General features: G+C 41.2%; 1 protein-coding gene across 1 annotated transcript in view; it reads right to left on the bottom strand.

The window, feature by feature from the left end:
• Positions 1-27561, bottom strand: part of LOC124060514 (collagen alpha-1(XXIV) chain) — an 82301-nt gene that overhangs the window by 30659 nt on the left and 24081 nt on the right. The window contains exons 6-26 of the mRNA XM_046391589.1: positions 26424-26477; positions 25195-25248; positions 23201-23245; positions 21903-21956; positions 21384-21428; positions 20385-20438; positions 19662-19706; positions 18679-18732; positions 17280-17324; positions 13717-13770; positions 13310-13354; positions 12339-12392; positions 11778-11831; positions 11151-11204; positions 9445-9498; positions 9299-9352; positions 8252-8296; positions 8003-8056; positions 6974-7018; positions 3107-3160; positions 1767-1820 (exon numbers count right to left, since the gene is read on the bottom strand). Coding sequence (XP_046247545.1) covers positions 1767-1820; positions 3107-3160; positions 6974-7018; positions 8003-8056; positions 8252-8296; positions 9299-9352; positions 9445-9498; positions 11151-11204; positions 11778-11831; positions 12339-12392; positions 13310-13354; positions 13717-13770; positions 17280-17324; positions 18679-18732; positions 19662-19706; positions 20385-20438; positions 21384-21428; positions 21903-21956; positions 23201-23245; positions 25195-25248; positions 26424-26477 — 1071 coding nt within the window. The remainder of the gene's footprint in view (positions 1-1766; positions 1821-3106; positions 3161-6973; positions 7019-8002; positions 8057-8251; positions 8297-9298; positions 9353-9444; positions 9499-11150; positions 11205-11777; positions 11832-12338; positions 12393-13309; positions 13355-13716; positions 13771-17279; positions 17325-18678; positions 18733-19661; positions 19707-20384; positions 20439-21383; positions 21429-21902; positions 21957-23200; positions 23246-25194; positions 25249-26423; positions 26478-27561) is intronic.

The following is a 27561-nucleotide window of genomic DNA, read 5'->3' as shown; positions in this document are numbered from 1 at the left end:
AGTCTTCACACCGAGCTGCCACTCCTCGCTAATGCAACTGCATTTAGCACAAACTGGTTCACATAAATCATCTTAACTCCTTAAACAATTCATGAGGCTCTCCCAGTCAAACATGCACACACATTAGCGGTGATTCAATCATCTAAATATTCAGATAGCCAGCCACCAAATTAGTCATCCTCTCTTCCAGCCAGCCAATCAGTCAGCCTGCTAGCCAGTCTGCCAGCTAGCGAGGTCAGGACTGAGACCCACAGTCACAGACATGGAGTTAACTGAAGGCCTGAGGATCGTGGCTGATGCAGGCCAGCCCTTTCTCTATGGACTCACGTAGCAATACAGAAGACAACGGGAACACTGCTGCATTGGACAGCAGCTTGGCGTTTTTTTTGCTCTGGACAATCAACAATGTCAAAATTATTTTCATGAAGACACATTTCCCACAGTCGTGAGTAAGGCTGGATGACAAAGTAACCTCAACAGGGATAAGCTCTGGACATGTTTAATAGCTTAATAGCCTATCGAACAGCAGAGATAAAAGCTCTGCTCTCTGTGTCGCTGCCTGTCATCTGCCTTGCACAGGCAGTGGGGCTTCGTTCACATGCAGAGTGCACAGCAGAAACAATAAAACAGACTTTGGGATACTGAAGTCATCATAAGCGCAACGAAAGGGTCAATTTATCAAACGTGTTGAACAATTAGAGCACAAACTTGCAGAAATGTGACATCTTCCGCTACTCTGCTTGCAGTAACTTATAAGGCAACTATACAGAGCATGTTATTCTAAAGAGCTTAAACTGCAGTCACATTACCTTTTAAGGCTGAGGAAATCATTGACAGAAAAAGGAAAAATGCTGTCAATTAAATGGACCTAAACCAAGTCACGTATTTTTCATTTTAATGTTATCCTACTTTTTAAGTTAGACTGTATTCTTCAGTTTAATTGAGTGTCTGGTCTCTTCAGGCTTCAGTGAATGCCTGTCTGTTCACTCTTCTTTTACCACAGTTTCTATCTTTCTCCCTCTTTGCCTTCTTTGTGCCTTCTGTCAGCAGGGCTCTTATCTTTGGAAATCCCACAGATACTTCAGTTCTTCCACTGTTGCCTTGTAGGGAACCAATATCAATGCAGATGGGGTCATTTTCCCATGGCCATCACACTGTGCAGTCAATATTTGATAATGATGGCTTTAAACAAAAAAATTGTCTATTTCCACTTTAAAAATGTCTGAAGTCCTTAACTGTTACAATGAACAAAGTAGAGACTGACACTGGCCAGCCTCTTATTCAGACTGACAGAAGTAAAATACCAAACACCACCGCTTCAGTTAGTTGACTTTAGGACTGCAACCAGACAACCCGGATTGCCTTTGACTACATTCAAATCTAGTGTCTACAAATTCTAATCTGGATTGGGTCAACCAGACCAGACTGACTGATATTCTTTATATGCTTTTTTTTTTTCAACCCTATTGTCAGTGTTACTGTGGGAAAACCAATCAGCAATGGCTGAATTTTGCAAAGATCTACAAAAGTAACAACACTGAGGACTCTGGAACCTCTTTGGCCTTGTGAGTTCATTTCTTTGAACTAAATGTTGTAGCTATGAAAAGTCTGCCAAAACGTTAAGTTTACTGAACAAAGCATTCAAGCTCTAGTAGGGGGTTGTAGCTCAGCAATTTTTTCTCAGAGAAACCTTTTTGAATATATAAACAACCATGAGGTTTAGCAGACAAGAAGCAGATCTCTGCAGTATATCCTGATTGACTTACCCTTGGCCCCTTCTCCCCAAGTGGGCCGGTTGGACCTGGTGGTCCTCGGTCGCCCTGGGGAGGAAACGGTGAGACAGAAAGAGAGAGATCATTAAACTATGACCTGAAACCTCAACACAGAAAACCCAAAAACAGCTTCACATACACTTTTCCTAATAAAGAGCCATGAAACCGGAGAGCAGCTTCTTAAATGCAGAAGGTTAGACTGACAGCTGGTTGAGTGGAGTTTAAAGCGAGCAGGTACTTTGAAACGCAGTTGGTGGCACTCTCTGTGTTAAAAATAAAGGTAACTCCGGGTGAGCCATAAAGCTTCCCAGGTCTCCACTCTAACCGCCTCTAACTCGTGTGTCAGTGATGCTTTAATTCTCCTTGAACTTTGTAACATTCATGAATCGTGACTGGACATGCACAATCGCGCTCTTGTTGCACTTCTATCAAACGGCGAGCAGAACAGATTTAAGGCTGTGTATTGGAAAAAAGTCTGAATCAGAAGGTGGCACTGGATTAAATATACATATGAATATAATAGGAAAGGAATTTGTGGGCTGTCAGGGTACGGCTGGTGCTAACAGACTGAACCAGGAGGAGGATTTTGTGTAAGAGGAGGTGGAGGACAAGCAGGAGTCTGACAAGTAGACGGCTTCCAATCACAAGAACATGTTCTGACACACAGGGGGCTTCTGGGTAGGAAGGGAAAGGGGAACAGGTTGAGGCAGAGGGAGGGAACAACAGAGATTGAAAAACACCTTTTTTGTCTTGTTTGGAGGACTGTCAATAATCAACCCTAAGCAGGAAAGCTGTAGCTCCGTAGCTTTCTATGTAGCTGCTTGCAACATCTTCTTTTAAACTGAGAGAGAATGGGAGTTAAATGTGGAGAAAGCTTCAGGGTCTTTTCAGATTGCACAATGAGCATCTTTACATTTCCATGTATGGTGGAATAACCTTTTATATTTTTGCCAGTGTTGATAATAGCTTAACATGAACATTAGAACATGACTAAGGCCAATCAAAAACAAATCCACTGTGAGGTTTCTGACATACAGTGAAAGGCCACTTTGTCTTAACAGGTTTGCCTACCTTTAAATTTTGTCCTGAATTTACCTTAAAATTGCTTGCTTCAGCAGAGGGGCGGAGGGGTAAGAGACCTTAACGGTGATTTGGATTTGACAATATTGTTATTGATGTGGACGTGAGAGTGGTTATCTTGAGCATGTGTTCCGGGCCCTCTGGGGCCTCAAGCCATGGCTGTTTAACACAGCCCTAATTACAGGGGTCTGCCACTGACGAGCAACCAGCTGATGCTGACTGACAGCCTAATGATAGAGAAACACACTCCTTACCTTTTCACCGGGAACTCCTATCACCCCAGCTATCCCGATCAGGCCTAGTGGACCCTGAAGAGGAGAGGAGAGGAGAGGAGAGGAGAGGAGAGGAGAGGAGAAAGTCAAGGTGGTGGAGGAGAAAACGAAATTGTGTTCAGCACAAACACATCAGGTTAAAGTAAGTCAGTGGGCCTGATCTTCATTCATCTAAGGGTTGGTTTGCAAACCTGTTATGACACCTGGAATGCAAAAGGTCATAGATTACAATGAAATGCTTGCAGGAGCACAAAGGAGCGGCTGCAGACTTGAGGACAAACCTGTAGGTTGGCCTCTGAATATTTATTCACGCTCTAACTATGCGTAAACAATTGATTTTCACAATTACCACAAAGTGTAAGTTCAGTTCATGCTTAAGTAGACATAAACCAAAAGCCAAAGTAGACACAGATGTCAGTACCCAGTTCATACTGCTATTGATTGAAAATTTGTTTTTGCAACTCATACAGCATTGATAATTAAGGATTATTTAGAAAAATGTTGCAACCTCTAAAGCTTTTTTGAATCGTGGAACTAAACTATGTTGTCTAGTAAGAAGCAGGGTGAACATATCTCTTGGCTACACTATCCATGATTGGAAAATTTTCAGGGCATAGCAATTTCACAGCATACAGTAACTCAATACAGATGGCGTCAAAAAGATACACACTATTTAGTCAAGGCATCCTCATGGGCAAAACATTAGATTTATCAGAGCAGTCAAATTGGAATTATCAGAGGAGCTTAACTGCTTCCAGATCAGTCATCTGGGACCAGTGCCAGCCTCTCTAAATACTATGGGGTTCCAGACCAACAGTGTGACGAATGGATGACTGGGTAAACATTCAGCCAGAAAGGGTACTTCTGCAGTTTTAAACCCTGTCATTAGGGTTCTGAAGGGGCAGAACCCTTGGAGTTTGTCGCGGTTTATTGTTACCCGCCACAGAATCACAATCAAACTGTAGTGAGCTGGAATGAGCTGGAAACACGAGACCCGACTCAATAACTGAACTCAAACTCAGGAAATACAGTATGAGCTCATTCGGCCAGGAGGTGATGCTGTAATTAAGGCCCCCAAACTTCAATATTAAAGTGACATCCACAGTTTGGATTTAAACTTTACGAACACCAAATTTAGTATACAGCATTGTGGGATGGATTTTCTATTACAAATGAGCAAGATCGGTCAAACAACATGGCTGTCACCAAACAAAAAAAATACTTTACATTAACAATTCATAGAATCATCATGAAGTTTAGATAGAAATTTAGTACCCATCATCAGGCCATGTTTAGGAATAGGATTAAAGAAGAAGAAGAATTTATATCTCATTTGCACAATTTAATGTCTTGAATCAATCAAGCCATTAAATTGTGCAATGACTGATTAAAATGAGTGTGGTTTATTACAATAAAAACCAAATTTCTAGATCCAACTTTAAAAACACAATGATGGAACAAGTGTGTGATTGGTCTCACTCTACCCTTAAACAGGATTACACCAGATGTAATAAAATTGTGCTCATGTATGTTTAAAAAATAAAAAAGGAGAGCTATGAAGAGAAAAGTGACGACCACACGACAGACCGAAGCCACAATACAGCACAGCACGCAGCACCACAGGATGTGCATTAAGACACTGGGACACTGCGAGCTACCAGAACATCTGAACCTAACTGAATTATATTGTTATGGTAATAATCCCTGTGACTGTCAAATTACAGATTGTGGTCTCCCTTCTGGCCAACCACAAAAGCCAGCGCGGTCAGACTGTGGATGTCTGTGACTGTGAGGGCCAATTTTAAACTCTGCATCTCTTCCTTTCAGAATGATATGTTCACACAGTTAATGAGATGCTTGTGCCGACATAAAGGCTATTCTCACATCATATAGTATATGTTCTTGTTATTTTTTTCTGAGCTTTAATCTTGTGTTTCTCTACATGTCTAGAGAAAGAGAAAAAAGAAAAGAGTGGAATGAAAGCACAAACTAAAAGTGAAAAGCAAAATAAACACAATGAGATTTTATCCCATTTGCTGTTCCCTAAGTCAGCTAAAAAGCCTCAAAGTATTCCTGTATCATCACCTTAAAGGTATTAACCTGTTGGATGCATGTAAAGCAGCTGAGCAGTGGATTAGCAGCCGAGTGTCTGTGAGGGGATGCAGCCTGCAGGCATGGGAACACGAGCTCTAAATTGACCTCAAATCCCTTAATTGGGACATGGAATGGGACAATGTGGAACCCTGTATCACTTAAGAGAGGGAAATGATTTTAAAGGGGTTTCCATTGGACCGGGCTTTGGCAGGGGAGCTTTTACAATGCTGTTTTGAAGGTGATTGGGTTTCTCAGAAGCAGCCTGGGTTACAGAAGTACTGGTCTAGCCATTAACCTTAAGTTAAGGAAGAAATATAGCCCAAGCCACATATTGGTATGAGTATTATGAGTATTAAGGTTCTCCCTCACATGTGTGTCCTTCTCATGCACACATAGCAGTATACCCTGGGTCACTGACATAAAAATAATGAGGATGATATGTGAACAGCATTTCTAAGCACACCTGTGGGTGACTTTGATAATTGAGGACTGATACATGTTTTATTAGCTGTGGACTGGAAGATGACTTTAAAATGGAACACTGAGCAGACAATCTAAACTGGTTAAAAAACACCCCACTGTAAAAACCTCCAATAAAATTGATCTTGAAACAGTTTATTGGAGGCCTCATGGCAGCCAAGACAGGCATTTCATGGCCTCCTTGCATCGACCCTGGGTTAACCCGCACTAGTCAACAGTCTTTCTCGGTTTCTCACACATCTAATACATTTGGAAAGTGATGTAATAGCATTTCATTAGAGCTTCCATATGTTAGTATAAGGCTTTTTTCCCTGCACAGCCCCATGGCTCCTCCTTGGCTTCAAAGACCCCTCCACTCTGCTTTAACTGCTTAATCCCTCTCATATGTGTGCTGCAGCAGCGCAGTCAAACATGGCCCGCTTGGCTGCCTCCACTATGCACAGAATGCAAATATTAACATTAAGGGGGCCTCCGGGAAGGACGGACATACTTAGGATGTTCAGAGCAGTTCTGTGGATATGAGGATTTCACAAAAGGAAAACATTCCCAACATTTATTGTACTTGTACTTGTGTATAAAGCATCAACTGAAGCATGAAACAGAAATTTTGATTTCACAGTAAATTAATCCTAACACAGAAGCTTTGGGACACTTGTGAAGCCACTTGTTGGACAAAAACCAACATTTTATTTATTTATTTTGATCTTCATTCATTTTCTGTTTAAGTTATTATAGCATGAGTTTGATTCTTAGGCAACAACAGATGTCACACTCTGGCGAGCTTTGAGTCATGAACAAATGTGCAACCCAAATGAGGTGACTTCCAGAAAGGATCCCTGACTGATCGTCCTTCTGTTCTGCTGTGGTGTTCTGTTAGTAGTTCCATGATGAAAACACTATTTGGTCATGGGAAAGGAACCAGACTTTTCTTGACATAAAAAGCAGGCCAGGAAAAAAGCAAGACAGCATAATATGATCCTGTTACTTTCTCCTGCCACACTGGATGATTCCATTCATTTAACTGTAGAAACATTGTGTCCGGCTTAATGTAACATCCGCATTAATCTTTAGGAAATGTTCTAACAGTTTGCTTAAAGTACACATTACATTAAATGTTTCACAGGAAGGAACTCAGCCTAACAACATTTTATAGCACAGGCTCCACATTTCACTCTTAAAGACTGAACAAAAAGCTCCTAAACCACAGCAGGATGGCTCTCCATTAACGTCAGTCTTGTTCATCACGAGTTGTGATGTACTGGACTTGCCACTTACTTGTGGTCCGATCTTTCCAACGTTTCCCATGTCCCCTTTCTCTCCCTGCAAGTAGAAAATAGCAAACAGTGTGCTGGTTAGCTTCCTGTGATTAAAGAGATGTCTGTAATCATCCTGCCCTGCTAACAGCACAGGACTTGCAGGATATTAAGTTTATGAGTGTAAAAAGAAACATACAAATATACTGCCAGGCCTTTTGGTCCAACATCAGCATCTGGCCTCACAAATGCTCTACTGCATGAATTGCAAACATTCCCACAGAAACACAGAAGAGTACAAGCTGTTATAGCTGGAAAGGGAGGACCAATCCCATATGAATGTTTATCTATGTAGAATGCAGTGTCACTAAAGTCCCTGGTGGTGTAAAGGTCAGGTGTCTCAATACTTTTGTCTATAAAAAAGTTTCTGTCCTAACTAAGAGCAGGTTGACAACACAGTAAGTCTAAGCTTATGATAAGTAGGTCACAAACATGGAGACACTGGCACTCAGAGGTAAGCACTAGACTATAATTCAAAATAATAAACTCTTGTAACACATCACATTACGATCACGGCACTGCATTTGTGGTGGCTACAAAAGCCAATTACAGCCAATAAAAGAGGGTGAGGAACCCTTCAGGAATGCTGTGCAAGGCTGAAGTAAACTACTGAGACCAAACTGACAGTTAACAAAATCACAATTTCAGGCTTCAGCCATAACACTGTCAGTATCTTAATGATGGTAGTATTAGATCATAGTAGGTGTAGCAGATAATTCCCATTTATTTCAATATGAATGGCAGGAAGCAAACTAGAAGGAAAAAACTGGCCACTTGTCCTCTTCCACAGAGTCTGCATGTTTCTACAGTAGCCCAGAACAAACAAATTAACCACTGGCTCTGAAGAAGACCTTCTGTGTGTTTTGGTTTTCTTTCTGATTGAAACAAAGTGTGCTCACTTGGTTGCAGTCTGCAACCACACCGAATCTGTGGCAGCCTGTCAGACACAGCCCTGTCAGTACAGTTTACTACATTATGAATAAAGACTCACCTTTAAACCCTCAGGGCCTGGGTCGCCTATGTAGCCTTTCCTTCCAGGTCTTCCCTACAGACAGACAGACACAAAAGTAATGACCAAACGAGACCAGCGCTCATAATGTGTTTATCACATCTCACCCCAGCTGCTTCCCGACAGAACATCTAAGTGAACTGTTTCATTCAAACCACCTGCCGAGGGCTCAGTTTGTGTGCATGTGTGTGTGTTTGCGTGTATACACTATGTGAATCTGGGAGCTCTCACAGTAGGGCCAGCGCTGCCAGGTGGGCCGATTGGTCCTTCATCACCCTGCAGAAACACAGCACCGTTCATCATGCACCATTACTCACAAATACACACAGGAACACACTGTCACACACACAGCTGGCACGCCAAACAACATGAACGCACGCAGTACCATTCCATCTGCATGACGTCTGAATCTCAACATTAAAGGTCTGAGCTGCTTACCTGCCTGCTCTTTTATTACCGTCTGAGAGAAATTCCATTTGTCTCATCTTCAAGAGTCAGACAGGAGCAGTGTTTTATCAACAGCAGCCAACAGGGCTGAAAAATGTACTGCTGCCGTACTGATATAAAAGTAATAATACTTTCACTGACAGTTGCGTATGTGAAAGGCCCAAAATGACATATTGACTCTAGCTTAGTTACATATGGAGATGAATCTTGATTTTAACTATTTCAAGGTGGACATACACATACCAAGCAAATCCTCTCCAGGTCAGTGATGCTCTCCAAAGTGGCAGCCATATTTTCTTGAGAAGAAAGCTATCTTATAAATTACCACACAAGTGAATAAGGGTTGGAATGGAAAATCACAGCTATGGGCATCTTTCAAAACAAAAATCGATTTACAAAATTTGATGCTGTTGTATGAAAAGACTGCCTGTTTGGAGTAAGCATATGCATTTATGTGAAAGTACATTAGCAAACTACACCTCTGCGAGCAGCTGCCAGGTTAATGCTGCAGCCGTCAGCACAACAGAAAAGTGTGGGTGTGTGTTGTACATTTTCCAAAAGCTTCTGTTCCTTTTTTTTTTCCAGGGATGGAAAACACAGGCTTGTTTTTATAAGCACCCATTGATGAATCATGACTTTACCCAGTGGAACATGCCCCAAGAGATATCACAGAGAAAAAAAACTCCCACTAGGCTCTAAACTAATGAGAAGCCCTGCGTTACTTAATCTTGTCTTAGACTAATGATCCAATGGAAATCCTTTGATGACACACATTTTCCACTTTTCTGTGCCAGTTAAGTCAAGAACTGAGCAGAAACTGAACTGTCTCACCTGTGTTCCTTGTGGCCCCGGTGGGCCTGGTGGCCCTCTGGCACCCTGTAGACCCTGAAACACAAACAAATGCATTAATTCGATTGGATGAAGAGACAGATGACAGATGAAGAGACAGAAAAAAAAAGAGAAAGATGATATTGTACCTTTGGTCCAGGTGGACCGTTGGGCCCTGGTATTCCAATATCCCCAGGAAACCCCTTTCAAAAACAGGAGGAGAGACATAATTGTGATATGTTGTTATTATTTCACCTGCCATGAGTCACATGACCAACTGACTGAGTTTTGATCTCACACATTAAATCAACTCAACTCTCTGTGTAGGATTATATTGCAATTCAAATGGCAGGTAAGAAGAAGGCCTGTTTCTAAGCTGATGCACTATAGCAGGTCCTCTTTGCAAATCACTGAAGGCACACTGCATAAATCTGAATCAGACGGACATATGGGTGGAGCCTTTCTTGAATGTCTAAGCAGGCTTATAGAGAGTTGATGTAAAGAGAGTGATGGATTGCCACCGAGCGGATGGAGGCTGAATACCTTCAGGCACACCTGACACAATCACTCATTTCAGAAAAATATGCCTGCTAGCTGTGGCTTGTGACCTCATGTTGGTCATGCTGCATGTTGAACTCCCCAGTGCAGCGTCTTTGACATTTTCCATGCTTCTCACATACTTTGCAGCATCGACAATGACCTCTTTGACAAAAGGTGAGGTATTCTACACCCAAAGCACAGAGGAGGGCAAGCAACAAACTATTAACGTTGTTTTGACGCAGCACATGAACATTATAGTTTAAAATGTCTAAAGTAAATAAAATGTAAAAAGGTTTTGGGGTTAAAGTATAAATGACTGTATGTCAGTGCGTCAAATTTCGGTATTTCTGATTTCCTGTTATTGTAAAACACTGCAGAATATTTTCAAATACAACCATCATTATTTCAACAGTCATCATAGGCCTAATAATCCAATGACTGACTGACACTCTGTACATGCATAGTGACTGATCTCACTGTTCATTGTTGATAATCTGCTGGTTCCTCTCTCAATGAGAAAAACAATGAAATACGCCATCAAAATATCTTAGAGTCTGAGGTGATGTCATCCAATGTCTTCCTTTGTCTGTCAATTATTTTTCTGTCAATCGACTGATCGGTTGATATTCAAAGTGCTGAGCAGACAAACGCTTAGGCTTGTGTTTTTCTTGACTTGTGTTCCTGAATGTCTGCTGTCAGTGCATTGTATATGAAAGCAGATATCTGCTCGTTTAACTCTCATGACGAGTTCAGTATCTCTCTGAGGTCTTTATATGATCATAATCTTTTGGTAGGATTCGTAAAAGAGGTCCTGGCTTGGCTCTGTGCCCACCGCATTGCAGCAGAGGAGAGAGAAGTAAAACATGATAGCTTTAATTTTTATCACTGTGCTTGTGTTTGGGCTAACCCACATTCCACCTTTGTTGTCTTTAGCATACTACAATGTCATAATCTTTCTGCAAAGTAATAACCTATTGTTCCCACTTCTGTCTTTGTCTCATCCATGTGCAATTTCTGTGTTTATCAGCATTATGCCACTATATTAACAGAATCTGATACTGTACTATATCACTTCATATGTTACCCTTAACATGTGAAGTGATACAGTACAGCATCACATACCCTTAAGGTAAATAAGACTGTGGACTGTTGTAACCCGAAGCTTATCTGCATTAAACTTTTAAAAACAACATGCTGGTCACCATTTGCCTAACGAGATCATGTTACGTGGTCCTACCTTCCATTCTGCGAAAACATGGCATAAAATAAAAATGTATGTTGAACATAAACACTGTTGTAAACATTTATGTCCTACCTCTGGTCCCGGAGGCCCAGGTGGTCCTTGTGCCCCTATCTCACCAATTTTTCCCTGTTTAAAATACACAAAACACAAAGATGAGCAAAAAGAAATAAGAAACCATACATTTCCAACTGTAATCATTTTTGTTTTTGCTTTGGTCATATAATCCCTCTACTCTTACCACTTGAGTAATGAATTTGGTTGATATTTTTCATATGAATTTGACAGTGTGAATCTGAAAGATATTACTGACTCAGTGTGGTGCCACATTGTCTTGTAATAACCTCACGACATGATGCAACAAAAGTTTAACTACACAAATGAGTGTAGAACAAAAACAACAAACTCCTCACTATTCGGTCACAACATAATGCTGAATGTGTGCTTGGCGTGTTATCAAGCAATGAGGCTAAATTCAAGTGTAGTTACTCTGGTAACCTGAACTACAGCAACAGCTGGTGATGAACAGAAACTAGGACCTGATGTGGCTGACCATTAATGTGGTCAAACTGAACTTCACTTTACAAGCTTACAAAATAGAATCCTGATGTCAGTGTGGGACATTGTGTTCACTTGGCTTGGACTATCTGTGCCCAAAAATCCTAAGCCCTAACCCTTTGCTAACCAAACATATGGACATACCGCGGGTCCTGGCTTCCCTCTTGGCCCAGGAGGACCAGGCGCACCAGCAGCACCCTGAAAGATAGAGACAGAAAACTCAGAAACTGGTCTTACTTACCCTTTGTGTGTTTTTTCTTTTCATTTCTTTTCATCCATTTCCACATAACTGAGCTCATGTCTATATGTGCATATGTGTACGAAACCTTATAGACGTGGGACAGGCATTATGCGGTGACTTCATGTGATTAATGAGTCAACATCTGCATCTATTCAAACAACACATTTCTAATTAGCGGAAATGTTTTGATTACTCTTTTCCTGATTTAGGCTCGATAAATGTCCCTGCTATTGTCCAATTACTTGTCATAGCCGGAGGTGAATGATTGATGACTGTGATATTTGAACAAGAAAAACAAACATACATTCTCGACAAATTATCAGCATTGTGCTGGAATTTTTGCTTATCAAGTTTAGGTCATGACCAATTAATACTGAAATAAGGAAAAAATTGATCTCTTTTATTGCTGGTAATAATACTTCCATGTCCATAATGTTCAGATACTTTGGTGAAAGCAGACGTACCTTATCACCTTGGTACCCCATCTCTCCTGGTTCGCCCCTTTGTCCCACTTCACCCTGAATTTCACAGCATCACAAAGAGATATAACACAACACCAGCCTGCCACAATGATCACAATACGAGTGTAGATGAGAGATACACTATATAGACAAAAGTATCCAGACACACCTCGTAATTGGGCTGTTTGTTAGGGGTTGGGCTCGGTCCCTTAATGAAGGGAAATCTTAAAGCTTCAGCATACCAAGACATTTTGGACAATGCTATGCTTCCAAACTTTGTGGCAACAGTTTGCTGGAGGCCCTTTTCTATTCCAGCATGACTGTGCCCCAGTGCACAAAGCAAAGCTCCATAAAGACATGGTTGGATGAGTTTGGTGTGGAAGAACTTGACTGGTCCACACAGAGCCCTGACCGCAACACCTTTGGGATGAACTGGAACAGAGATTGTGAGCAAAGCCTTTTGGTCCAAAAACAGTGCCTGACCTCACAAATGCATGAATGGGCAAAATTCCCACAGAAACACTCCAAAACCTTGTGGAAAGCGTTCCCAGAAGAGTGGAAGCTGTTACAGCCACAAAGCTGTCTGTATTTAGAATCTAATGCCATTAAAAGTTGATGTTGGTGTGATGGTCATGTGTCTCAATACTTTTGTCTATACAGTGTAGGCATAGAACCTGCACATGAGGTACATACTGTGTAATACATGTACATTTTGCAACAACTGTCAGGACACGTAGCTAAAATGTTCAGTTTGGTGGTTGAAAATCATGAAAATGGCCACACTGTAACACCAGTATTTGACATAAAGAACCGTTGAAGTGCTCGCCCTATTCTAAGGGATACTGAATTTGAGTTTATGCTGTTGGCTGCAATATAAAAATGTCAGCAGGACCTCTTGTAAAATGCCCAAGTATGTGAGCTGGGGCTACTGACAGAGCATAAATACACTGCAATAATATAAATATTTAGATCACCTTATCACCTTTCAATCCAGGCAGGCCGGCTCGTCCTGCTGGGCCCTGCCACAGGGAGAGGAAGGAGGGAGGGAGAGTAAAAGAATCAGTCAATTAGAGAGGAAAGGGGGAATTTTCTGAGGAAACATTGACTTCAGGTGCAGAATTCTTTTTAAAGAAGGGATCTGCTTCAGAAAAGGAACAGGCTGATGAATGAAAGCTGACATTATGCTAACTTATTTCTCATACTGTATTATCTTTGATTAGATGTTTTGATACTATGTATATATGCCAGTACAAAGAGTATGAAGTGGAGATACATTCATTACAGAGATTACAGACTCCAGTGGTTTAATTTGACAGCTAACAGTACCACACAATATTTTCCTGAAATTTAGAGCATTTGCAGTAGCCAATGTCTAACATACCTGAGGTCCCACCATACCAGGCAGTCCTCGCAGTCCCTCAGGCCCTGGGTCCCCCTGTTGGACAGGAGGTACACAGCAGAATTTATGTTTCATAAATACACAAATGTCCCCCCCCCCCCCTAATCACACACTTCTGCTGCTACCTGACACTGAATGGCATTTTTCACACTGAATGTTTCCAGTTGCAGAGACATTATTTTGACATGAAAACTAACTGCTGTTCCTTACCCAGAGCGTTCCTGTTTGTCACAACCTTACAACAGAGTTAAGCAGTGTTGACAGCGTAACCAGTTGCCTTGTATGGGTCTGGGCTCTGCCCTGCTCACTGCTGCCAGCCCACAACATCCACTCTAATTGACAGAGGTGAGGTGAGAACGGCCAGAATGTGTGGCTGGACCGAAAAATATCCTTTACAACTGGGCATGTGGTTAAGCTGCCCGCTGACTGATTGGGTGGTTTTCACTGTGACTGCTGCAAACATACCATTAGCACTGATGCTGTGGTGACAGTAATGTGTGTGTGTGTGTGTGTGTGTGTGTCTGAGTATGTGCACATGCACATACGCACCATTCACACAGAAGCACACAAACACATTTAACTAAACACAGCCTTTGTACCTATATGCAGACAAGTGGGATTCATGTACTTCTTATCTCGCTTCCCTGCAGTAAAAGGCCCGAGGCTGAGAGTGTTACTATCAGTACACAGAACTCAACATGCACAACCATGTAAGAGAGGTGAGTGAGAAAATGTGGCTTAATTTTATGTCATCATGGACATGTGGCCTGAACGAGGAGTCCATCTGGACCCTGTAAATTTGGTGTTTGATGCTGCGGCTCCACTGTGGTGCTGCAGCATGATGGACACAAATCACATGCACTCCATTAAAAGAAGCTTTCAACAGAAAACACATGTAAAATGACGTACTGAAAACAGAAGATAAGCCAAGAAAAAAAACATTTTCCTCCAAAATGCTCATGTCCACCAGCTGAAATGATCTGGTACAACACAAATGTGGGGGTCATTAGGCAATAGGTGGGGTACAGTTTGCGCAGATCACCAGTTCATCACATGGTTGACATATAGAGATAGGCAACCATTCTCATTTCAACCAATTTAGACCAAACTAAAACCCAATGGACCCCACTTGGTGGACCCTATGCAGGAAGGCCCCAGCCAGAAGGTTCAAACCTGCTAACCACCGCACTCAGTGTCTGATGCCCCTCAGAAAGAAAGCCTATGAAATTTCAAACGACTATTTTTGTCACCTTTTTGCTTGTCATTCAGGCCATGTCTGGCTGCATCACATTTTGTAGAGTCGCACACTGGCAGAGACATCAAGTGCATACCAGAGCGAACACTTGCTGCTTCGTTTCTGATTACTTAACTAAAGTTCTAACTTTGTGTAACTGCCTTTCAATATAAGCAGAGCCACAAGGTGCAACTGACACTGGGAAGTGAAAATGAGTTTTAGATTTAGATGTCAAATTAAAGTTCTGGTGTCAAAATCACTCAGTCGGAAAATTGACTAAATACGAATTACATCAAAGAAGGGATTAAGCAGGTGTGAGTACTTTGCTTCTCTTCTATGATTACTCAAAAGTACTTATAGGCAATAATTTGTTGATAGAAAGATAAGTAACCACTACATGACCTTTAATTATTAATCATTTTTCTCTTTTCTACTGGTTTGTTACATTTTTTGGAGAAGGAGGTGCTGGGTAATTTTTGTATAAAATCTAAATATAATTTGACATAATGTGCAATGCAACTGAATGAAAATGTCTAAAATCCAACTGAGTTGTGAAGCAGCAAGATGTGCTTTGCATCTTAAATGAAACTTAGTCTACAACAACACCAGTGGTGTTTTAAAGAGCAATGAGAGAGGCAATGAGAGGCAATCAAACAAAAGGAAATTACACAAGACGAAGAATCAACAGCAGAAGAAAACCACATGAGGTTTTATCAACACAGAGCTTTCATTCAAATATTAATTACAAGAATGTATGGCATACATTCATCAGTACAACCTGCTCCATTCCTATAGAAAAATCTGTCAGGAATCACTGTGTGTGTGTGTGTGTGTGTGTGTGTGTGTGTGTGTGTGTGTGTGTGTGTGTGATGCACGCACATCTGTGTCACATTTTTGTTCTTTCCAGTGCATACAAAGTACAAAGCTAATCAGGAGCGACAGTAATTTGTTTTTTGCAGTTCTTTTAGCATATACACCCATTATTACATAACTTTGCTCCTGCTAGTACATAATATTCAGATTCAGTGGGAAAAACGAAGATGGGATCTACCTAACAGTTTTGGTATTCTCTCACGTGTGTCAGTCTCTCTGTGATAACATCCTTGTTTAAGTAAAAACTTAAAGATGGTGTCTGCATGTTTCATGTCTCTGTCTGTAGTAAAGATGACTTACAGCCAGTACCTGAGGTGAAGGTCAAGGAAAGCCTGTTCATCCAGATGTGTGTAGCGCGCATACAAAGTTACCCTTGAAGTAACCTCAATAAATCCCCATGCTATGAGGATAGCAAACCAGTGCAAATGAAGTTTGAAATGAAGGCACAGGAAAGGTGCTGGACACAGTTGAAACTGTTTCGCTGACATGGACAGAGGGATGTTTTAGAGGCCACTGTCAACTGTGACATTTTAACACTTGTACATTTCACAGTAGAAAGACAGCATGCTCTTTATTAGACCTGCAAGAGTCTTGATTTTTTTGACTGCAGAAATAAGACAATAAGATGGAGCTTTAAAGGTCTGTGAGTGAAGTTTTCTAACAACCACACACAGCGGATGACTACTGGAGCTGAGGGAGAGGGTTGTGAAGAACTTCTCTTTGGCAGCTAGACACTGGACTTGTTCTAAGTTTTAATACTTGCTTTTCATCTTGTGATATTTAAATAGATCTGTTGACAAAGAATGTTTAATAAATATTGCCTGCATTTTGGACACTGAGGAGTCAGCAGTCACTTGTTGTCAATGACTGAGGCATAGCAGAAAGAAAAACAGAGCTTGCCAAATTTGCCACCAGTAATGCTGATGTTGACCCAAATAAACTTCACCAGACTTTCCATCGGCCCGGTGGGTACATGATGAATGAATTTTCATTTTTGTGTGAAGTGTCTCTTCAACTGTGCCTTTCCTTTCTTCTTCTCTACTTCTCAGCTGCACCTTTAAAGGGACTTTTTTGGCACCGTCATGCCCATGGGCTTAGCGGTGTTGAGGAAACATGACGTGCAGCCAAGACTGAGTCCCCCTGGATTACTTTGATTTCATTAGTGACCATCATTAACAGTAAGAAATGTCCTACTGCCAGAAAAAAAAAACTATGGTTTGTTCAGCTTAAGTTCAGCATCACTGCTATCCATCATCAAAACCTCAAATCCAGCCACTAGAGACAGACAAGCAGAAGGAAAGACGGACAGACAAGCAATACTGGAAGCAAGTACAAGGAGAGACAGAAGAAGAATTGTGAGCCAAATGAATGACAGGTCAAACATAGCGCCTGTTCGGCATGTGAAACATGGCAACATATTAAAAAAAAGGACACTCACCCTCAGGCCAGGAAAGCCGCTAATGCCAGTCCCACCAACAGGCCCCTGTGAAACATCACAGCAACATCCTAAGTACACAGGACGGGACACTTGCAGTATTACATATTCCTTATTCAAGAGCCTACATTGGAAATACTCTAAGTACGGCGTTATGTTTAACATCTGGGATGCTAAAAAATCTAAGCAAATTTAGGTCTGAAACTCAGTAATTTGTATAATAGACCACTGAAGAAAACCCTAAAATAGTCAGTACTGCCAGGTGAATTTGTGTGTATCCTCCTGCATGCTGTAAAACTCATAAGGACATACACTTAAATGGGGCAAGTATCTGTCCATGTCACCTGAATGCACCATTTTTCTTGCAGCAGACTTGGTTTGTGTTTTTCCATGACATATGAAAAAAGATTTCAAAAGCGGTGACATAAAGATTTACCGCCTCTTGGCTGTGCGCATCAGTCGAGTTGCACTTTACGCCCACGTCTATCCAGGTTCATATACAATGAAGACTTTGAAGGAACAATATAATATGTGCAGTTCTTGGCAAAATGAAAGTCATCACAGTATCGACATGCATGATACCAGTGAATTACTGACAATAAGAAACATGCAATCTTCATTTAAAGAACTTATAGACAGACATGTCAGATGGTGACCTGAAACAAGCCTGGTCGTTTAATCTGATTCTGACAGAACACAAAGAAGCAAATTCAAAAACTTGGATGCTTCACAAACATCTTAAACCCAGCAGCACAGAAGACCTTAGCAATCAGCACAGTTTCAAGGTGGGCATCCAAGCGTTGAGTCAAGAGAATTCAGAATCTGACCAGATGTGAAATATGGTCGCAATCTGCCCTTCGGTTACCAAAACAAGTGTTTCTGAAGAACATTAACATGTCACAGTGAAGTTGATTTTTGGATGTCAAATGTCATCACTTCATCATTTTATCCTGTTAGATGTTGTGTGAAATTATTAGCACATGAATTTGTGGGTTACAGCCAAAAATGCATTTTGTGAGGGGTACAGTGAGCTTTGAAAACCAAATTCTAATCAGTTCATCCTTGATTCCAGTCGGACATTTGTGCCAAATACGAATTTTTTCATATTTTGGCATATTTGGCATCAAGGCATTCCTGAGATATCACTTTCAATAGGATGATGGACGACCCCAAAAAACATTGTGCCTCCTGCATTGGCTGTTGCCAGTTCGCAGGCATAAAAGGTATACATGACTCAATGACTTCAGGGTATGAATCTGAATGTGTTTATGCAGGAAACAGCGTAGTATCGTACACCAGTCAGCAGTGACAGAGGACAAAGCAGTGAGTACCAAACTTCAGAGACAGGAGACAGAGCAGGTGGAATAACAGGCAGAGATAGATAAAAAGCGTGGGTTCTCACCTCACTGCCGTCAGGGCCAGGAGGACCCCTCTCTCCCGCATCACCCATCACACCCTGCGAAGGAAGAACATCCACAGAAGATCAGGGCCTCCTCCACCTGCAGTACACGGCACTTCCATACAGGTGAACTAACAGTAGTTTATTTTGATAATTAGTTCCAATTTTTCTGCTGTCATGCTGTTACTTAATGTCCACATTGTTTCGCACTGCACCCAACCCTGCACCCCTACTTCACGTATGGCATTCAACAGTCAATTTCCCCAAGTTGTTGATCAAGATCAAATTTGTTTTGACATGGTGTGGAATAAATGCTTATTTAATGAAGCAAGATTAGATACTGTGTTGGTGAGCGTGTGGACTGGCTTACAACAGCCCTGAGGCCACAGACTTTGATCCAGTTAGCCAGACATCGCTCAGTGTTCCATAAAAAACCCTTCAGATGAAAGAGACACTGGGCTGCCTGCCCGCTTGGCAACTTCAACCCAGAAAAGCTACGGCTTGTTTTTAAAACATTAACTTTTCACAGTGTGAGGGCCCAACTTTGATATTCCAAGTGCTTCTATCCTAATCTAACTGGCTTTTTTTTGTTTTTTTTCTTAATGCCACCCAGGAACAATCTTGGCATTGCAAAGCCGGTGCCAAAAAACATCCAATTAAAGATTTTGAATATGATCTGCCAGTACTTGGCTAGTGTTAAATCAGCCTGAATGCCAAATGAATTGCCTTTTCATGTCCTTGAGGCTTTTTGTGAATGTGAAGTTCTGCTGTTTTAAGAGAATATGCTGTATACATTACAAGATGGATGACATTTCTATCATTTACAATCTTTTACAATCTCCCTGAATTTCCAGATGGTAAAAAGACAATCACGTCTGCAACTGCATTCCCATACCTATTTATAAATGACAGAGACATACTGTATATCTGTCTGTTTAGCAAGCAACAGTGAGCTATGGCAGAGATCAAAATAGGTTCATTATTACATGTCTCCCTTTGGGGCCAGGTTTTCCGACAGGACCAGGAATTCCCTAGAGAGAAAAAAAATAAAAAGAGGATAAATGACTCATATCTGGAATATGAAACTCCCTGCTGTTTGCAGGGAATTGGTGAAACCACAAATTTTAAATCCATGAAACTGTAGATTCTTAACATGGTCTACTGTAAGACAGGATATAATATATTTCATTACATTGAATTAATATTTCCCTTGGCGCAAACCAAGCTCATGTGCTGCAAGCCATCATGGAGCCACAAAGCCCAGGATTTCCTCGAGATTGGAATCTCACAAGAATGAGTGACACCACTCAAGCGTGGCCTAAATGATGGAAAAACTACATTCTCTTCACATTTTTTTGTCCAGTAAAATAATGATTTTTAAGCCATAAATTAAGACTTTAAATACGTCCTGCCAAACATAGTTCTACTTTAAACTCGACAGTTTCAAAAAAGGAAAGAAAAATTAAAAAGAACAGCGCTAATACAACAAAAAAACCAAAAATAAAAATCAGATGGAATCTTTCAAACCTCAGTAAGGGAGGTGTCCTATGAAGGAAGGGAAAATGGGAGGACATAAAGACGAGAAGAAGAAGGATGAAGAAATGAATGTGAATAGCACTGGGACTGAAAAATGTGTCCAAGAACAAAGGAAATGAGGGATAAGAAGACTTTGACATGTTTTACACCCAATTTAAAGAAACATCACTCACTTTCTCCCCCTCCAGCCCTGGTGGCCCAGCAACACCAGGAGGCCCAATGAAACCCTGGAAATTAGGAAAATTTCATATCACAATATTGTCTGAACATTACAACAAAACTGCATTTTCAGCCACATTTGAAGTATTTTGAGTTCAGCACTGTTTACATCCATGTTTACTAGCAAGCAGTTGTCTTCTTCCATCTTTCTCATGTACTGCTTCATATCTTGGCGTGTCACCTCCGTGTGTCGATCAGTGAAACTGAATTTTGATTTCGGTTAGTATCGAGCCACTTTAGCTGTTCGCAGTGGTTCATCCAACACATGCAGTCAGCCTGTTCTAAACAAGAACATTTTGAACGGCTACTGCACTAAGCACAACACCCATCACAATTATAATTGGATGTGCACTGTAGGCTCACATACATCCAAGATAAAGCCATTCCAACCACCATGATATCCTGTGCTGTCATTCTGGACATGATGATTGAGCATTTTGTGTATGAGTAAAAACCCTCGCTTCTTTTTTCCACACAGTCCCACACTCGTATGTTATGTGTGCTTTGTGGCTCTTTTTCACCTGCCTGCCTCACTCTGACAAAGTAATCCCAGCTATCCTCTTTCTCTAAGCTGTAACGCTCTACTTAAGTCCCTTCTCTCACTAGCTCATCTGACCCCCTTTCGTCTGCTTTCATAGGTTCTCCCATTTGTTTGTCTTCCATCTTCCTCCCTTTCTTCTGTTCCCCTGATTTCGGGGGCCATTCCTGTTTACTTAGGAGTGATACTAAAAGGAACCAGTCATCGTTTATGGAGACAGAGACTGGACCAGCCCAAACAAGAAGTCCCGCATCAGGCAGTATGTCAAAAATACCACTCGGATCCCTGGAAGTCTCTCTCTGGATCAAAACTGAGGGCCTGACACAATCCTAATCCTTACAGGAAATTAAGTGCTCAATCCAGTGCTGCTGAAGAAAAGGGGGCCAAATGACAGCAGAGAGAAACGTGTACTTACTCGGACACCTTTAGGTCCTGGGTTACCTTGTGGCCCCGCTGAGCCCTGCAACAAAAGAAAGGCTGGTGAGGAGGACGTTGGTCACAATAACCACAAGCTCAGTGGCTTCACATGGCAAACCTAAACGCATAAGACTCTGATATGACCTGTTAAGATAAATACAACAAGCCTGACTGACAGAAGGCTAAATGAAAGCATGTGGTTTTTATACTTTAAGTTGCATTTTACATGCCAGGCCAGCACACTGTTAGCAGAGCATATGGTTTAAGTCCACAGACTGCATACATGAACAGACATGAGGAAACCAATTTCTTTGGTTTTTCATTTTAATTGGTCATTGTTTACTACTTAATATCAAATCCAAAATGGCTAAGAGGGAACAGGAAATCATCTCAAACAGTATGTTTTGTTGTAATTATTGTTGCTATGCATTCTCTGCAGAGTTCTTGGCAGAGCGACAAAGAAACTAAGAGGATCGATGGAGGAACTGGAAGCGTATTTTTGCATTTTTCACTGCACCTGCCTGCCAGGGTAACCTGCTGCCCCGGCTTCCCCAGGAGGTCCAGGTATGCCCTGTAGGAGAGAGACAGAGAGAGAGAGAGAGAAAGACAGACAGAGAGTGATTAAATGGTGGAAAGCGAGATTAGATAGATGGATAAAGTGAAAGAGGAGACACACAGACTTCTACCTGCATTGCCAACCGAGGAATAAAACAAGCACTGTTCATTCTGGACAGCCTACACCACAATGTCTATCAACTGTTCCTTTCTGCAACCCTCCAGTCCAACCCCCACCCCCCTCACCCCATTCACCCGCTCACTCCGCTGTTTTCTTCTTTCAGCTGTTAAAATGACACTATACACTTCAAACATTCAGCTGATGCTCTTATCCAGCATAAATTAAAACAATCACTGGTTACAGTTATGATTATTGTTACATGTGACTGCAATAGTCACAGCTACAACCATCATATCCCACTGACATCAAAACTGATAAAAACGTAATGTGTTCATCTTTAAAGGTCTATTCTTAGAGCCTCCTGATGTTCACATGTGTAGAGAGTCTGTGTAATCTTGTTAACTGTTAGCATTTTGATGAGTTGGAGAGTTTTTTCCATCACGGCAAAGAGGACAAACAGACGATGAAAGGAACCGCTGACTGGAGGGGACAGCTGAAGGACTGATGTAACTCGCTGGTGACGCATGCAGGCACAGATGTGTGTGTGTGTGTGTGTGTGTGTGTGTACAGACTAATCCTGTTTGTGTATCAATGAATGCTGTGACTCCAGTTGTCGATTTTTGAGGCTTTTTTGTTGATGACGCAGCTATCCCATCAGTGCAAATGAAAACTGCTGAACACCAGCAAAATAAAACTCGTTCTCTCGCTTACATCTGCTGCTGGTTTATTGGATGTTCCCAGCGAGAGAACGAGTTTTATTTTGCCAGTGTTCAGCAGCTTTCATTAGCGCTGATGGGAAATAAAATCGCGACACGCTAGCCAGCGATGTCATCAAAGCCAGCTCGCTACGCATTTTTATACAAGCTCTTTCATAAAAACTTAAAACTTATCTCTTAACTTTAACCTTTTAAACTGGCTATAAGTTTAGTGATCCAGGTGTGAAGCTTCTGCACTTCGTCTTGTATTTTCTTGATTTTATGCATTCTATGCTATTTATAATTATCATTCAGAAAGTTCTATTTGTGTTAAGGTTTGCATTCTCTGTATTCTATTTCTTAGAATTTTTTTAATTATTACTGTTATTATTATTATTGTTCTCCTATTGTTAATATGCAAACACACATAAAATCAACACTTACTTGTTCTCCTGGCGGTCCGGGTGGGCCTGGATAACCTTTAGGACCCTTGAAGATGGGATAAAAACATATACTTTAAGGACACTTCACTTTACAACATTTAACCCGCATCACAGCCATGCTGGTGGCTTTTTGAAGCTGGCCTCAAATCATCACAGTAGAGCTTTGAGCTAAAAGCACTTTAACATGCTCATGATGATGATGTGTAGCAGATACTTATTGAGATACTTATTGTAGCTAGCATAAAGCTTATTAGATTCATTAGAACAAAGTACAGCTGAGGCTGATGGGAATGACATTAGCTTTGCAGGTATTTGGTCATCAGTTAAAGTACTGCTCAGACGAAATTTTAGAGCAGATAATGGCACTAAACAAAAGGTCAAGTTAAGGTCAGATTGGTGGTGGTGTGCGGGTGTGTGTGGATCAGGTGCAAATTAAGGGTGATAATGCAGTACATGTATGATGCACATGTGTTTCAATGTTTATATTATCCTGATTATTGTTTCCAGCAAAGTTTCCAAGGCACATTTTGGGTTCGGGCCAAAAGTTTAAACATGAATCTCTTGAGCACAATGTGGGTGAGATTTAAAAGGAAACAGACACAATTAAAGCATTAAGATTTTCTGTAAGATTAATTGTTGTCTCATTCTAATCCTCAGTCAGTTTTTTGTGCCAAATACCACATTTAGTTAAAGAAGAAAGCAAGATTTATTGTTGGGTAAATCAGAGCTTCTCTTCTCTTAAGTTCTTTTATTTTTTCCTTTGACGTGATTATCAGTAACAGATGCTTTCAGCTCAAAAAAACACAAGGTCAGCACAAGGTCAGTATCATTTTGGGGCAACGAGACACCTTCTACTACTGACTCCACTGTGTGTTTCCCAGGTTGTGACACATGAACCTTCACACTCAATAAAAGGCCCACTTGGGGGTAAAGAGCACAGGTCCCGAGCCAGTCATTTCCTCTGGAAATACCTGACAGGGAATAGTTCATGTGTTGAGTATATTAGGTTCAGCTACTGCAAACACTCAGATGGCCCCCTGGGAAGGCAAGGTGAAGGCCAGCTATGTGGAGACCAGACTCAGAGCTTCAAATGGAGCTACCTGGACAACTGTGCAGATATAACCATGTGAGTGACCCACTACAGCAGATCAGGTCTGTTTTGTATCAAAAGGACATTTGAATACATACACTGAATACACTGAGTGTGTGTGCATGTAAATATGCTGACAATGGCGGACACATGGAGAAAGCCAGTGTCCTACAGTTTATTGGCAGCAGCCTCAATGAAATTCTTCTTTTAGAGGCATGACAATTGGTGTGGGATATTGTCCATGTTGACCCTGACCCATATTGACCTCCTGACCCTGGGCTGGGTGCCCTTCCTCTTTTGGATGACCTTAAACCTTGACCTCAAACTTTTCAAGTTAAGTGAGGCTGCACCACATCCTAACAGATCTGAGGCTCTGATGACTGAGGAGAGAGAGGGGTAGCAACACACTTGGAGATATATGCACAAACAGTGGAGAAGAAAACCCAAAAGAAAAATTAGCAAATAAGGTTATAGATATTGAGAACAGGATGGGCCGTAGGCTGTCTTTGACACGGTAACCTAATACTGACCACATTAGGAGGCCTCAGCTAACGGCTGTGGCTAAAACTTAGGGGACAGCACAGTGATAATACAAACACGCTGTCAGTCTAAACTTGTCTCTTAAACAAACCTGTAATACGAACCAATTATATACATGCATTAACTCACTTTGCCATACATCAATACAAAGGATTTAAACACAAACGTAAAAACAAAAAAAAACAACAAACAACGCTGCTAAAATACGAGCAGCAATCTAAGTGATTTCTTGAAAACATGTTGGATCAGCTAACTGAGCTACCTGGAAAGGTCATACAAAAATAGTTCTGACAGTCTGAGTCTTAATCTGTCATCGGCATGAGCTACTGGTTTAGATACAAGCAGTTAAACAAATCGAATCTTACCAGTGGACCTGGAAATCCATCGGGCCCGGGCAGACCTGGCGGACCTCTGTCCCCCTATCAGAACAAAGCAAAGGCAGCGTATTATAACACCTGCGACAAAGGTGGATGCAATGCACACCATCGTTAAAGCAATGAAGGAAATAAGGCTGATTTTGGCAAAAAAGCAATCAACTGAGTTCACTGCCAAAGCATTCACCTCACTGTTTTAGCTCACTTACAGTTGACTCAGACACAAGTAAATTCATTCTAAACTTACCTAACACTAAATAACAGCATGGAAAGCTCATTAACTCCTTTTTTTAATCTCAGAAGTCTAATGAAAGAAAAAGAGAAAAAGATGCTTCTAATCAGAACCATATGGTGAGTGACATTTGGCTGTTATGAAGAATCAGTGTTGTGAGGTGAGAAGGTGAATGGAGAATAAAGAAATAATGTTAATACAGACAAACATAAAGAGAGTGATAAAGATGTCAGAATTTCTTGGGATGACACCAGGATGAAGTTCAATAAATATGGACAAACTGTTTTGTCTGAAAGTGAAATTTAATCTGGCTTTCCCACAAAAGATCTGAAGAGGAAGTTGTGACAGTTTTTCGTAGTGGATGTCTGAGCGGACAGTGAATTAAAATGTGAAAGGAGAAGATACTTTTTGGAGCTTCAGTCGTTGAAGACATTGAGAGGTACATCGTGATGATGTTTGGAAGAAAACGAGACAAGGATGGAGTGAGTGCAGAGAGTAAAAGGGACCAGCTGTGGCAACGTCAGACATATTAATGACAATAAAATGAGGTAGAAATGCAAAAAAGGGAGGAAGTTGCTGAATGAATTAAGCGGGATGAGCAAAACCAGATCCACAACCACACTGATGAAGCACTCCAACATATAAATAAAGAAAACATTTTATTAGATGAAATCTAATTTTCATGATCCACAAATTAAAAAGTGTTGAGTTGTGCTTGAGTGACTCATGACCAAACTACCCATAAATGAAATCTAGAGCAGATTAAACAAAAAAAAAACGGTCAGCAGTAAGCAGAGACTAAGTGAGGAATGATGCTGTAAAGATCGGGCCGCATGAGGACCAGCTCAGGTGAAAAGCACAAGCTCAGGTAAAGGTCTCCAGACAAAGAAAGGCTTTTTGACACACGGGAGGAGGACAGCGGGGAGACTCAGAGAGAAACACAGGGGGACAGGAAGACTAAGACAGAGACCTGTGGTGGATGTTTTACCTTTGGTCCTGGTGGAGCCTGGCCTGGAGACAGCCCAGGGTCTCCCTTTGAACCCTACAACAAAAACAGGGTCATATGTTAAGGGTGTGTTGAGCAACTCAAACTTTTTCTAATCCATCATTCACCGGCAGCACCAGTTTTACAGCAGTTTATAGTCATGAATATCCTTCACATTAATCGGCTAAATCTAAAATTAAACCGTGGCTACACCTAAAATTTGCGAATAAGAGCATAAAGTAAGTAGGATGAATTTGTCCGGTTTCTCTCAATCGAGACTGTTTCGCCCATTTGGATCTCATTCACTTTCTGTGTCATCCCAGACCACATGTGTTATTCCCACAGGGCAGGAAATACTTCCCAGAGTCTGGCAGAAGTGCATGTCCCCAACACAGCAATATTACATTTCAACAGTCAGGGCTTTTCTAAACAAACTGATGTGAATTAAGGTCATAAAAGATTTTCTACTTCTGTCATAACTCTAAAAATAAAGTCTAAAACTCAAAACTCTTTCCAGACAATATTGTCTCTGCTGCGTCGTAATAAAGTGCCAAGGCAGCTATGAGGAGACATCCACATAATTTCATCATAACAATTTAATCTGATTATCTGACTCGCTGCTGTTTACACTCTAATACTCAAGTATTGCTTGTGGTAGTGGTTTCTCCTGCCAGCAGAACAAACAGCTGGGTACATTTTCAAAACTAACATCATGAACACAGGCACAAATGCCCAGAAATAAAAATGGATTTGGTTAGTAAAAAATAAAACACTACACTACAACACATTCGCTGATTCTCCAAAAAGAAGGTGTAGACAAGTGAGGAGGTGAAGTATAGATTTCTGAATAGAAAATGCATTATCTGAGAGTTTCAGATGTTTCTGGAGTGAAGTGCTGAGGCCTTGTTTGACACCTTAGATGTCTACACTGTCAACTTCTGTCTCGTACCTGCTTCAAACAAGCATTACGAGCTTGGATTTTGAGCATCATATTTCCACAGTTTTGACTGACTCCCACTGAGGCATACAAAAGTTTGGAGGTAGAGAAAACAGAAATCGGACCACAGCATAAAACCAGGCTTCCTTTCTGTTTGAAAAAAGGCAGCAGTGCATGGAGGTGAAAAGCTCTTTTAATTCCTGT

This window comes from Scatophagus argus, chromosome 6, assembly GCF_020382885.2.
Source record: "Scatophagus argus isolate fScaArg1 chromosome 6, fScaArg1.pri, whole genome shotgun sequence".
NCBI classification, from domain to species: domain Eukaryota; kingdom Metazoa; phylum Chordata; class Actinopteri; family Scatophagidae; genus Scatophagus; species Scatophagus argus.
Note: the sequence above shows the minus strand (reverse complement) of the source record. Positions and strands in the feature narration are given on the sequence as shown.